This window comes from Delphinapterus leucas, chromosome 16 (genome assembly GCF_059928025.1).
Source record: "Delphinapterus leucas isolate spDelLeu-1000000601 "Yukka" chromosome 16, BTC_Dleu_Yukka2, whole genome shotgun sequence".
NCBI lineage: Eukaryota > Metazoa > Chordata > Mammalia > Artiodactyla > Monodontidae > Delphinapterus > Delphinapterus leucas.
Window position 1 is genome coordinate 41,375,210 of NC_143144.1, and position 14,706 is coordinate 41,389,915.

The 14,706-nt window shown below is 38.7% G+C and overlaps 1 protein-coding gene across 1 annotated transcript; it reads right to left on the reverse strand.

Annotated features, from left to right (window-relative positions):
* Positions 1-9,154: 9,154 nt before the first annotated feature.
* On the reverse strand, positions 9,155-12,693 carry LOC111169910 (protein FAM220A). The gene is given in 5 exon segments (XM_089897351.1): positions 9,155-11,805; positions 11,808-12,079; positions 12,081-12,189; positions 12,192-12,361; positions 12,461-12,693. Coding segments are annotated over 5 exon segments (987 nt in total). The 3' UTR covers positions 9,155-11,602.
* Positions 12,694-14,706: the final 2,013 nt, after the last annotated feature.

Below are 14,706 nucleotides of genomic sequence, written 5' to 3' on the forward strand. Positions count from 1 at the left end.
TACCTGAGGGTTTTTTGTAGATGTGTTTTATTAGGTTGAAGAAATTCCCTTGTATTTCTAGTTTGTTGAGTACTTTCAATCATGAAAGGATGTTAAATTTTGTCAAATTTTTTTTCTACATCTATTGAGATTATAAGGTGATTTTTGTTTTTATTCCATTGATATGATGTATTACATTAATTGATTTTCAGATGTTAACCAAACCTTGCATTCCTGGGATAAATCCCACTTTGTCAAGGTGTATAATTTATTTTATATGTTTGCTGAATTTAGTTTGCTAGTGTGTTCTAGAGGATTTTGCTTCCATATTCATAAGAGATATTGGTGTGACGTTTTCTTGTACTGTCTTTGTCTACTGTTATTATTGGAATAATACTTGTTTCAGAAGGATTTGGGAAGTTTTACTGCCTCTTCTATGTTTGGAAGACTTTGTGAAGAATTGGTTGGTATTAATTCTTGGAATGTTTGGTAGAATTTAACAGTGAAGCCATATCAGCCTAGGCTTATCTTTGTGGTTAGTTTTGAAAAATTATTGTTTTGAAAAATTATTCAATATTTCTACTTGCTATAGGTCTATTCAGATTGCCTCTTTCTTCTTGAGTCAGTTTCAGTAACTTGGGTCTTCCTAAGAATTTGTCCATTTCACCTAAGTTAGTTAATTTGTTGGCAAATAATTGTTCATGGTATTCCTTCATAATTATTTTTACATCTGTAAGATTAGTACTAATGTCCCTCTTTCAATTCTGATTCTAGTAATTTGATTCTTCTCTTTTCTTCTTTGTCAAACTACCTAAAGGTATATCAATTATGTTGAACTTTTCAAAGAGCCAGATTTTTGTTTCGTTAATTATCTCTGTTGTTTTCTGTTCATTGTTTCACTTTTTCCTGCTCTTATCTTTATTGTTTCCTTTCTTCTATTTGTAGGTTTAATTTGTTCTGCTTTTTCCAGTGTCTTAGGGTGCAAGGTTAAGTTATTGATTTGAGATCTTTCGTTTTTCTTAGTGTAGGCATTTACAGATACAAATTTGTCTCTAAGAACTGCTTTAGCTGCATCTCATAAGATTTGGTATATTGTGTCTTCATTTTTATTCATTGCAAAGTATTTTCTGATTTTCTGTTTGATTTCTTCTTTGACCCATTGGTTATTTAGGACCACTAATCATTAGAATATATATGTTAGAATATATATACACACATATATATATATTTCCATTCATATTTCTATTCTTTGAATGATTACTCATGAAATTTTTAACATCTGTATTAAATATTTATATTTAACAATAACTTATACCTCCACTTGAAAAATACAAGAATGTGAAAACATTATTTCTGATCACTTGCCTCCAAAATTCCATGTGATTGTTACCCATTATTTTACTTTAGTCCTTATTTTTAACTTTATGAATTAGGCATTAATGTTTTTCTTGCTTTTAAAATTATATTTACATATACATTTTTATTTTATTTCTTCATCACTCTTCCTAAAGTATATCCTTTTAGAGTTTGATTTAGTAAAAGCTTGATATGGTAAACAATTTTTGTTTTACCTAAAAATAGCTTTATTTTCATTCTTGAAATGTGGTCAAGTGGGTTAACAACTATTCTTCCAGCATGTAAAGATGTTATTTCATAAATTTTATTCATTAATATATTATTTTTATTAATTTCCAATGAATAAAAGTCAAGACACAATATACAAAAATTTATGATTATAGTAATATAATTTATTTGTTATAATAACATTCTTATTTCATTAATTTTTTTTTAACAGAGTATCACTCTTTTCTATTTTCCTGCTTTTAAGATCTGCTTTTAGTCTCTGCTTTAGTTCTGCAGTTTCACTCTGATGTTTTTAGGAATGTATTTCATTAGTCCTAGAAAATGATCTTCAAGTATTGCCTTTGCCCCACTGTCCCTATTCTTTTCTGGGACTCCGATCAGACCCATTTAAATCTGAGTTTATCCTCCACTTCTCTTAGTTATTTTTATTTATTTATTTATTTATTTATTTATTAACATCTTTATTGGAGTATAATTGCTTTACAATGGTGTGTTAGTTTCTGCTTTATAACAAAGTGAATCAGCTATACATATACATATATCCCCATATCTCCTCCCTCTTGCATCTCCCTCCCACCCTCCCTATCCCATCCCTCTAGGTGGTCACAAACCACCTGATCTCCCTGTGCTATGTGGCTGCTTCCCACTAGCTATCTATTTTCCATTTGGTAGTATATATAAGTCCATGCCATTCTCTTTAGTTATTTTAAATTTAAACTTTTTCCATGTTAAAAAGAAAAAAATTTATTGTTTCCACCTTGTTCACATCTTGGAAAAGTGTCTGGAGGAGTATATAAACAACTGCCCTTGGGATGGGAGCAGAAGTTCAGGTGGAGTACCTGAAGCCAGGGGAATGTAAGAGTGCCCCTCAAGGGCCACTGAATTCAGGAGGTCTCTAATCATGCTTGAGTGTGAATCTTTCAAAGAGGTACTACCCAAGCCTGACCTGTAGAGGTTGGTCAGGCGGAAGCACATCTTCTTGATGCGTTTCACTTCCTGCTTTAGGAAGTGGTGCTTTCAGAAGTCACAGACATGAGGAGCTGTGCTGTCAGAGCCCAGAGGATGCAGATCTATTAGGGCCAGCTTCAGTTCTTCTCCTCTAAGGCATCCAAGGTGTAACCTGACTCATCTTGAGATGGCTTCTGTTTATCCTCAAAGAAGGCACCATCACTAAACTAGTTTTGCAAGGAGGCATTTGGTGCCTTTGTGTTTCTGCCTTGACAACTTCCTGAAGTGGCACACACACTTTAGAGGGCCACATTGTTGCAATTAAAATAGTAGCCCAGGGACTTCCCTTGTGGTGCAGTGGTTAAGAATCCACCTGCCAATGCAGGGGACACAGGTTTGATCCCTGGTCCAGGAAGATCCCACATGTTGTGGAGCAACTAAGCCCATGTGCCACAACTACTGAGCCTGCACTCTAGCGCCTGCGTGCCACAACTACTGGGCCCACGTGCCCTAGAGCCCATGTGCTGCAACTACTGAGCCCGCACGCCTAGAGCCTGTGCTCTGCAACAAGAGAAGCCACTGCAATGAGAAGCCTGCGTACTGCAACGAAGAGTAGCCCCCACTCGCTGCAACTAGAGAAAGCCCATGCGCAGTAATGAAGACCCAACATGGCATAACTAAGAAAGAAAGAGAGAGAGAAAGAAAGAAATAAAGAGAAAGGAAGAAAGGAAGAGAAAGGAAGAAAGGAAGAGAAAGGAAGGAAGAAAGAAGCCCAGAGAGTCAGGTGTTAGAGATTCACAAATGCAGCTTGGCCAGATAGTGGATAGTGAGTGGCCTTGGCCTTATTTGAATAATTCTGAAGGATCTGGGAGCTCTTGTTGGAGACAAGGCATCCTGGCCACAAAATACAGTGTTAGCTGGTCTTGGAGGCATGAGACATGAGCTGGTTCAGAGGTACTTTGGAGGCTGAGGTTGGACAGAACATTGAAGTGTGGTCAGAGCCTCGAAGGAGAATAGTCCTGGGTTATCTTCCATCCAAATACTGTTGAATCAAAAGACAGATCTGTGAAGGCCGTCAAATGAACCATCTCATTTAATTTTTATCCATTGACTTGCCTCGCTGTATCTCACTTTGAGTAATCAGATATAGCTGCCAATCTCAAATCTTCTCTTCAACTGTGTCTAATCCGTCATTTAACCAATTTTATTTTCCATTTCTTTTGGTTTTAGTTGATTCTTCTTCTAATCTGCCTAGTCATTCCCCCTTCTTTATTGGCCCAAAGTATAGTAATTCAAGTTATAGTGCGATTTTTGGCACTCACCCTCAGGACAGCCCTTTCTCCCCTTTGCTTACCATTTACTATTCCTGGATTGTTTTAATTCACTTGGGGGGAGGCTGAAAGGAGGTGGGACTTTTCAAGAACAAAAAAATCCATAAAGGTATGTCATATCTAGAGTATAGTTGGGTTTTTAAATTTTTTATTTATTTATTTATTTTTGGCTGCATTGGGTCTTCGTTGCTGCGCGCAGGCTTTCTCTAGTTGTGGCGAGCGGGGGCTACTCTTCGTTGTGGTGCACAGGCTTCTCATTGTGGTGGCTTCCCTTGTTGTGGAGCACCGGCTCTAGGTGTGCAGGCTTCAGTAGTTGTGGCTCGCAGGCTCTGGAGCGCAGGCTCAGTAGTTGTGGCACACGGGCTTAGTTGCTCCGCGGCATGTGGGATCTTCCCGGACCAGGAATTGAACCCATGTCCCCTGCACTGGCAGGCGGATTCTTAACCACTGTGCCACCAGGGAAGCCCTGGGTTTTTTTTAAAATCATTTACTCTACCTTACTGATAGAAGTAGAATTCTCTGGGCCCCTTCATATCCTTAAGGACTGATAAACTTTTAAAATTCCAGTATTTGGAGCAAATGTTTGTTGAATTTAGGCTTACTATTTAATAAAAGGAAGGGGGAGTTGGTATGTTCATAGACACATGAAGGTACAGAGAATTACATTTCAGTAGACTAGTGAAAAAGTCTCAAGACCTCCATCATCCAGAAGAGGCCTGGAAATAGCAGATGTTCAACCCTAAACCTTGACACTGGGTACCTGAGTCCTATCAGTGGCACCCCATTGTTTTTAGACGGTGAAATCTTCAATGCAGCTCAAAGCCATGCGAAGTCCGGCCCCACAATCAACTCATACTATTCTCTCTCTCTCTTTGCCTCCCCCTGCCTCCCTCCCCCTCTTTTAAAAGAGAGTTTATTTTTTAGAGAAATTTTGGGTTTACAGAAAGTTCACAAGATAGTATGTGTAGTTCCTGAACACTCCCTCTTCCCCAGAGTTTCCCCTATTCTTAACTTCTTGTATTAGTGTGGTACATTTGTAACTGGTAAGTCAGTATTGCTACTTATTATTTTTTTTTAATTAATTAATTTTTGGCTGCATTGCGTCTTCGTTGCTGCGCGCGGGCTTTCTCTAGTTGTGGCAAGAGGGGTCTACTCTTCGTTGTGGTGCGCAGGCTTCTCTTTGCAGTGGCTTCTCTTGTTGCGGAGCATGGGCTCTAAGCATGCGGGCTTCGGTAGTTGTGGCACTCGGGCTCGGTAGTTGTGGCTGTCAGGCTCAGTAGTTGTGGCACACGGGCTTAGTTGCTCTGCGGCATGTGGGATCTTCCCAGACCAGGGCTCGAACCCACGTCCCCTGCATTGGCAGGTGGATTCTTAACCACTGTGCCACCAAGGAAGTCCCAATATTGCTACTTATTATTAAAGTCCCTAGTTCACTTTGGTGTTCACTGCTTGTGTTGTACAGTTCTGTGGGTTTTCACAAGTGCATAATGCCATGTATCTAACATTACATATAGTCTGATCACCCTAAAAGTTCCATGCCCCAATTTTTCACTCCTTCCCCCATCTCTGTTCCCCACTCCAAACTCCTGGCAACCACTGTTCTTTTTACTATCTCTGTAGTTTTACCTTTTCCAGAAGTCATATAGTTAGAATCACACAATATGTAGCCTTTTCAGACTGGCTTCTTTCACTTAGCAACGTGAATTTGAGGTTCTCCCGTGTCTTTTTGTGGTTTGATATTTCATTTGTTTTTATCATTGAATAATATTCCAGCGTATGGATGTTCCACAGTCTATTCACCGACCAGAGGAGCTCTTGATTGCTTCCAGTTTTGACAATCATAAATGAAGCCACTGTATACGTTCGTGTGCAGAATTTTCTGTGGACATAAGTTTTCATCTCACTTGGGTAAATATGTAGGGATGTGATTGCTGGATCATATGATAAGACTAAGTTTACTTTTGTAACAAACTACCAAACTGTCTTCCAAAGTGGCTGTACTGTTTTGCATTTCTACTAGCAATGACTGAGAGTACCTTTATTTCCATACCCTCACCAGCATTTGATATTGTTAGTGCTGCAGATTTTAACCATTCTAATACATGTGTAGCAGTTCTCTTGTCTATTTTTAAATTGGATTGTTATTGTTCAGTTTTTAAGAGTTCTTCATACATTTTGGAATGTACAAGTCTTTTATCAAGTGTGTATTTCACAAACATTTTCTCCCAGTCTGTAGCTTGCCTTTTCATTTCATTTATAGTGTCTTTTGCAGAGGAGGAGTTATTTGTTTTAACCTATCTATTTTTTCTTTCATGGATGATGCTTTTGGTGTTGTATCTAAAAACTCATCACCAAGCCCAAGTCACCTAGATTTTGGCTTGTGTTAGCTTCAAGAAATTTTAAGAGTTTTGTGTTTTACATTTAGCCTATGACCTATTTTTAGTTAATTTTTGTGAAAGGTGTAAGGTCTGGATTAATTTTTTTGCATGTGGATGTCCAGTTTGAACATCTGTTGAAAAGGCTATCCTTTCTTCATTGAATGGCCTTTGCTCTTTTGCCAAAGATCAATTGGCTGTATTTATGTGGTTCTATCTCTGGGCTCTTTATTCTGTTCCATTGATCTGTTAGTTTATACTTTTGGCAATACCACACTGTCTTGATTACTGTACTTTATAGTAAGACTTGAAGTCAGGTAATGTAAGCCTGCTGGTGGTGCTTTTTTTGTTTCGTATTATGTTGGCCATTCTGGGCCTTTTGCCTTTCCATATAAACTTTAGAATCAGTTTGTCTATATCCAAAAATAACTTGCTGGGATTTTGACTGAGATTGCATTGAAATCTATGGATCAATGCATATTGTGCCATCCTAACAATATTGAGTCTTCCTATTCATGAACATGGATTATGTCTCCATGCATTTAGGTCATCTTTGATTTGTTTAATCAGTTTTGTAGCTTTCCTCAGATCCTGTACATATTTTGTGACATACCTAATTATTTTATTTTTGGGCTATTAATGTAAATGTCATTATATTTTAAATTTCACATTCCAATTGTTTATTGCTGGTATATAGCAAAGGAATTGATTTTTTTAAATTTATTTATTTTATTTTTGGCTGTGTTGGGTATTCGTTGCTGCATGCGGGCTTTCTCTAATTGCAGTGAGCAGGGGCTACTCTTCGTTGCAGTGCACGGGCTTCTCGTTGCGGTGGCTTGTTGCAGAGCACGGGCTCTAGGCACACGGGCTTCAGTAGTTGTGGCACACAGGCTCAGTAGCTGTGGCTCTTGGGCTCTAGAGCACAGGCTCAGTAGTTGTGGCGCAAGGGCTTAGTTGCTCCATGGCATGTGGGATCTTCCTAGACCAGGTCTTGAACCCATGTCCCCTGCACTTGCAGGCGGATTCTTTTTTTTTTTTTTTTTTTTTTGTTTGCGGTACGCGGGCCTCTCACTGTTGCGGCCTCTCCCGTTGCGGAGCACAGGCTCCGGACGCGCAGGCTCAGCGGCCATGGCTCACGGGACCAGCCGCTCCGCGGCATGTGGGATCTTCCCAGACCGGGGCACGAACCCGTGTCCCCTGCATCGGCAGGCAGACTCCCAACCACTGCACCACCAGGAAAGTCCCAAAGCAATTGATTTTTGTGTATTAACCTTGTATCCTGAAACCTTAATACAGTGGCTTATTAGTTCAGGAGTTTTTTGTTCATCTTTGGGATTTTCTACAACAATAATCATGTAACTGGGAACAAAATCAGTTTTATTTCTTCCTTCCCAACCTACCTGTATACCTTTTACTGTTATATTGCATTAGCTAGAACTTCCAGTATGATGTGGGATAGACATAGTGAGAGATCCTTGCCTTGTTCCTGATCTTAGGAAGAAATCATCTAGTTTCTAAACATTGAGCACAGCGTTAACTGTAGACTTTAATAGATTTTGTGTGTGTATGTCATGTTGAGGAAGTTCCCCTGTATTTTAGTTTGCTGAATGTTTATCATGAATATGTCTTGGATTTTGTCAAATGCTTTTTCTGCATCTTTTGATATGATCATATGACTTCCTTAGCCTATTGCTATGATTACATTAATTGAACCAGCTTTGCATACCTGGGATAAATCCCACTTGGTCATGGTGTATAATTTTTTACTATATTGCTGAATTCTATTTGCTAACACTTCGTTAAGAATTTTTCTATCTCTAATCATGAGAGATATTGGTCTGCAGTTCTGTTTGTGTTTTTACTGTCTTTGGCTTTGGTATCAAGGTAATAAAACAAATTGGGAAGTTTTCCCTCTTCTATTTCAGGAAGAGTTTGTATAGACATGTTAATTCTTCTTTAAACAGCTGGTAGAATTCTCCAATAAAACCATGTAGGTGTGAAGATTGCTTTGTGAGAATTAAAAAATTACAAACTCAATTTCCATAATAGTTATATGGTTATTCAAATTATACATTTTATATTTGATGAGTTGTAGTAGTTTGTACTTCTTGAGGAATTGCTCCATATAATCAAAGTTGTCAGATATATGTGTAGAGTTGTTTGTGATATTCCATTATTATATTTTTAATGTCTGCAGGGTCTATAGTAATATCCCTTATTTTATTTTTGATGTTAGTAACTTGAGTCTTCTCTATTTTTCCCTTTCAGTCTTGTGAGAGGTTTGTCAATTTGATTGAACATTTCAAAGCTTTTTGTTTCATTTGTGTTTCTCAGTTAACTTTTTTCTGTCCCATTCATTTCAGCTCTTTATTTTTGCATTCTGCTTGAGTTTATTTTGCTTTTTTCCCCCTAGTTTCTTGAGGTAGTAGCCTTGATTTGTGATCTTTCCTCTTTTTAATTGAAATATAGTTGGTTTCAGGTATACAGCAGTGGTTCATATATATATATACATATATATATATATTTTTTAGATTATTTTCCCTTATTGGTTATTACAAAATATTGAGTATAGTTCCCTGTGCTATACAGTAGGTCCTTGTTGGTTATCTGTTTTATATACAGTAGTGTGTATTTTCACTTTCATTCTGTTAAACATATATCTTAAAATTTCCCTTGAGACTTAACCCATGAATTATTTAGAAGTGTGTTGTTTAGTTTCTAAGTGTTTGGAAATTTTCCTTTTAGCTTTCTGTTATTGATTTCTAATTGATTCCATTGTGGCCAGAGGACACATTTTATATTATTTCAATTCTTTTCAATTTGTTGAGGTTTGTTTTATAGCTTAGGAATGGTCTATCTTGGCATATATTCCCCAGGTACTTGAAAAGATTGTGCATTCTGTCATTGTTGAGTGGAGTGTTGTTGAGTTCTATATCCTTGTTTTTTTTTTTTTTTTTTTTTTTTGGCCGCACCACATGGCTTGTGGGATCTTAGTTCACTGACCAAGGATTGAACCCGTGGCCTCAGCAGTGAAAGTGCAGAGTCCTAACAATTGGACCGCCAGGGAATTCCCTTTGCTGATTTTCTATCAAATTGTTCTATCAATTGTTGAGAGAGGGATGTTGAAGTCATCAACTATAATTTTATATTTGTCTGTTTCCATTCATTTCTGTCAGTTTTTGCTTCACATATTTTGCATCCTTATTACTTTGTACATAAACATTTAAGATTGCTGTCTTCTTAGTGGATTGACCCTTTTATCACTATGACACATCCCTCCCTATCCCTAAATTTCTTGCTCTAAAGTCTACATTATTTGATACTAATCTAGCCACTCCTGCTTTTGATTAATGTTTCAAAGTATATCTTTTATTCCATCCTTTCACTTTCAACCTCCCTTTATCATTATATTTGAAGTGAGTTTCTTACAGATACCATATAGTTCATATAATTGGGTCATATTTTTAATGCACTGCCAATCTCTGTCTTTAATATTTAGTGTCTTGTTATTTAATGTAATTATGATGTATGAATATTTAAGTCTGCCATTATTTTTTATTTTCTGGTTCTCTATGTTTAACATTTTTCTGTTTTCCTGCCTATCTGTGGGTTAATTGAACAATTTTTAAAAATTCCATTTTGATGTATCTATTGCATTTTTGAGTGTACCTCTTTCTATAGCTTTCAGAGTGGTTGCTCTAGGTATTACCTTATAAGTACATAACTTGTCACTGTCTACTGGCGTCAATATCTTAAGTTTGAGTGAAGTATAAAAAACTTACCTCTCTTTATGCCCTTGACCCTCCCATTTATAATTGTCTTATTTCCTCTATATACATTGAAAACCACAATAGACAGCTATAATTTTTGCTTCAACAAACATAATTTAGAAAACTCAAGAAAAATACAGTGTACTGTATTTATCCATATTTTTACTCTTTCTGTTCTTCCTGATGTTTCAAGATTCCTTCTTTTATCATTTCCTTTCTGTTTCAAGAACTTCCTTTAGTCATTCTTTTAGCGCAGGTATGCTGGAAACAAGTTCTCTTAGTTTTCCTTCATCTGAGAATGCCTTGATTTTCCCCCTTCATCCCTGAAGCATATTTTTACTAGATATAGAATTCTGCGTTGGCAGTTCTTTTCTTTCAGAATTTGAAAAGTGTTGTGCCACTTCCTTCTGGCCTTCATTGTTCCTGATGAGAAACCAATTGTAATTTTCTTTTACACACATAAAATGAGACATTTATTATGCCAAAGAATGGGCTTTATTTTTCATTTTCCCAAAACACTAAAATAGCACACGGTATAGTAATTTAGCACACAATATAAATATATGCAGTCAAATAATTCTGAAATTGGTTAAGTCTTACTTTGGGACTCCTTAAAAACTTACACTCTTAAGTGCCTTTTATCAAAGTTATCAACACACAACAAAAGGAGTTAACCCAGAAAAATCTAAGTGTAGAGATACCTTGACTCCTGTAAACTGGAAACCTTCTATAAGGGAAATAACTTGATTTGCCTCTCTATAACTGAGCAACGACAGATAGCCTCAGGCTCCTTTTTATTTCAAATAACACTGCTAGGGTTCCTAATTAGAGAAAGGTTTATCTAAAGGTAAGGTTAATGTTGCAACTTTCACTGTAGGGCCTCCATTTATTGCATTTGAAGTGGAAGGAGAGGCATGTGAGAAGAGAAATCAAATTTTGTTGACAAAAATTATTCTACAAAATGCAGAAATGGGGCTTCCCTGGTGGCGCAGTGGTTGAGAGGCCGCCTGCCGATGCAGGGGACATGGGTTCGTGCCCCGGTCCGGGAAGATCCCACATGCTGCGGAGTGGCTGGGCCCATGAGCCATGGCCGCTGAGCCTGCGTGTCCGGAGCCTGTGCTCTGCAACGGGAGAGGCCACAACAGTGAGAGGCCCACGTACTGCAAAAAGAAAAAAAAAAAAAAAAAAAAATGCAGAAGTGGTAACAGCTTACCATCAACTCAGCCTGGCTCAGAGCAAGTACAGAGGGGTTGATTTTACAAATATCTACTTCCATTAGATGGTCAGAGACAGTCTGGAGAGACAGTATCTGGGACTGTAGCCCTTTAGAATGGGTGTTGAAGGCATATTAAATGCTTCATGTTAAATCTTTAGGGTCTAATCTGATATTTATGTAGGATATATCAGTATTCTCCTTGAAATGGTTTCCCAATCCTGAATGTCTTTCAAGCACAATTTAAAAGTCAAAAATTTCCTTCCTTGAATTCCACTTACTTTAAGTCTATCTGGTCATACAAACCAAAGCAGGAGCTTCATGGCTGCATGGTTTGCATCCAGACTTAATGCAAAAGAAATCATTTAGGACTTTTAAAATTTTTATTGTTCTGCTGGTACCTTAATTATGACATAACAGATTTGCAAATTCAAAAGCTTGTAGAGCCAGTAATGCCAGTGTTATCTGCAGATCATTTGAGGTACTTTTTTCACATGAAAGCATTTTCTTGTATTCTACTGTTTGCTCTGAAAACATGAGCTTTGAATGGCCAGGGAAAACACATTTTGTCTCATCATTCAAGAATATTTGGGGATGTGCTGCAGCAGTGTAGACAGGATGGAATGCAGGCAAGACAGTTCCAACTCAGAGTCTAGCCTCTCCAGAAAAGCACTTGGTGGTTCATCCTCACAAATCCCCATTTCTGACCATTTTTGAGAGGATGGTAGTCCTGACTCCCCAGGCTCTCCTTTGTGGCTCTGTCCTCTGTGGCTCTCAGTGGCTGTGGGCCCTCCTCCCAGCCAGTGCCTCACCTGAGCTTCTCCAGTGCCACAGGACACCCCAGCAAAACACTCTTTTGCAGGAGCAAAGAACAGATCCAGTCTTCCTCTGAACAGCTGCTGAAGCTGAATTTCTTCTTATTGATTCTTGCAAACATGGAAGTGCTTTGTTGCCATCGTGAAGCAAGAAGCTGACCTCACTCAGATCATTTTCATTTCCAATGTTAACTCATTTTGTGAATTACCATTTACATCAACTGCAAGCTTATTCGTCCTGGAAGTTATATCTGATGGGCAAGGGCTCTCCTTCTGCGTTCTGTTGAGTCTATACAGCATTTTGTCTGAGTCATCACCTGCTCCCTTCTCTTCTGCGAGGTGGATGCTGAGAGTCCCTCATGCTAGGTGTGCTCTGATGCCCTGAGCCTAAGGACACGTCTGTCAGTCCGAGGAAGGCCTTCGATGGATCTCAATATGAACATGCATGTGGACTTTGAGCATCATGGAAGCTATGATGAAGACATAGGGGAAGTTGATGCGCAACCACCAGGCCAGGTCTAAGACGAGCAGTATTTGGGTCAGCCCCTTGCACAAGGAAGACCCTGTAGGAGCTGGTGGCGGCCGAGTGTAAGAGCCAGACAGCCCCACAAAGCTGCTACCATATAGACCCACCACCGTGATGTCTCCTGGCCTCTGCCCTGGCAGGTAAGATGTCATTTCTGACTGCTTTCAATAATTTTTCTTTTTTCGTTCCAGAAGTTTGACTATGATGTGCTTTTGGTGTGGAATTTTTTTAGTTTATCCTGTTTGGAGTTCATTCAGCTTTTTGAATCTATAGGTTTTTATGTCTTTTGATAAATTTGGGAAATTTTTTTAGAAACTGTTTCTTTGAACACTTCTTCATCCCACACCATCTTTCTCCTCTCTTCTGGAATTCCAATGATAGGAATGTTATATGTTATAGATTTTATAGATTTTACAGATTTTACAGATTTTCCTGACGCCCAATTTTTTAATATTTTTCAGTCTATTTTTATCATTGTTCAAATTGGCTAATTTCTGTGGTTCCATTTTCAAGTTCACTGATTCTTTCCTCTATTCTCTTTATTCTGTTGTTGAGCTCATTCTTGGAGGGTTTTTTTTTAATTTGTTATTGTATTTTTTTTAGTTTTAAAATTTTAAATTGGTTTTTCGTATATATCCTACCTCTTGGTTGAGACATTCTACTTCCTTGCTGAGACTTTTACATTTATTTCAAGTGTTCATAATTGTTTGTTGAAGCATTTTTATGATGGCTGCTTTAAAATCCTCGTCAGGTAATTCTAACATTTGTGTCATCACCGTATTGCTGTTTGTTGGTTGCCTTTTGTCACTCAAGTTGAGATCTTCCTGGTTCTTGGTATGATAAGTGACTTTTCATTCAAAGTGATTTTTCATTGAACATTTTGGATATTATGAGAATCTGGATCTCATTAAATCTTGTGTTTTAGCAGGCCTCCTCTGATACCTTTTTTTTTTTTTTTTTTTTTCTTTTTGTGGTACGTGGGCCTCACTGCTGTGGCCTCTCCCGTCGCAGAGCACAGGCTCCAGATGCGCTGGCTCAGCGGCCATGGCTCATGGGCCCAGCCGCTCCGCGGCATGTGGGATCCTCCCGGGCTGGGTCACAAACCTGTGTCCCCTGCATCGGTAGGCAGACTCCCAACCACTGCGCCACCAGGGAAGCCCTGATACCTGTTTTAGCTGGCCTCAGGTACTGCTCCAGCTGGGGAACAAGACACTGCCTCGTTACAGCCAGATGGAGATGGATGTTCAGGTTCTCCTCTCTGCCTCAGTTGACACACAGAGGGGAGGGCTCCTTGTCACTGCTTGGTAGAAATTGGAGTTCAGGCTCCACTGTAGGCTGTGCTGACATAATTCTGATTAGGAAGGGGAGCACCCTGATGCTCTTCATGTATTCTCCATTGACAGTGCAGAATGGTAGATGGAAGTGCACGAATGGCCTCAGTTCTGCTGAGAAGTGGGAAGAAGTTCTGACTGTCAGTTAGCCTTCCTCTGACACTTCCTAGTGGAAGGGGCAGGGCACCTAACAGGAAACGGGAGAGGAGCCATGTTAGCCCAGGTGGAGATAGAAGTCCAGTGTTCGCATGTGTTCTCCACTCACACTGCATTGGGAGAGACCCCCCTTAACACCTGACCTACTGGAGCATTTTGTTGTAACCTGGAAAGGGTGAAAGTCTAGGCTCTATACATTATCTTTGCTGGTAGCGTCTTAGTTTTGTTGTTGTTTTTGTGTGTTTGGCTTGAATAGAGGGTTTATTACATAAAAGTTTCTGTCTTGTAGGCTGCCCCTTTCCTGGTCCATTGGCTAAAGGGAGTAGGCTTTTCTTGGGCCTTTCTTTATCTGCACTCAGAATTTCCAGGTGGCTGCCTTTTCCAGTAATCACTATAGAATATAAGACCAATAACAAAATCCAGGGAACTTACCACTGTATTGTTCCTTGGTTCCCAGGAATCCCCTAGCCAGTCTGCCTTCTCTCTTCCCCCTTTCAGAATTTTATATTTGTTTTATATATCATGTTCATGGTTTTTAGCTGTACTTAGCAGGAAGAATAGGGAAATGTTTGTGTACTCCATCTTTTGGAATAAGAAGTCCTTTCTATTTTAGTGTGATGGTATTGTGGTACAGTCTTTAAAGACATATATTATGTCTGGGGTGAACTTCAAAAAATT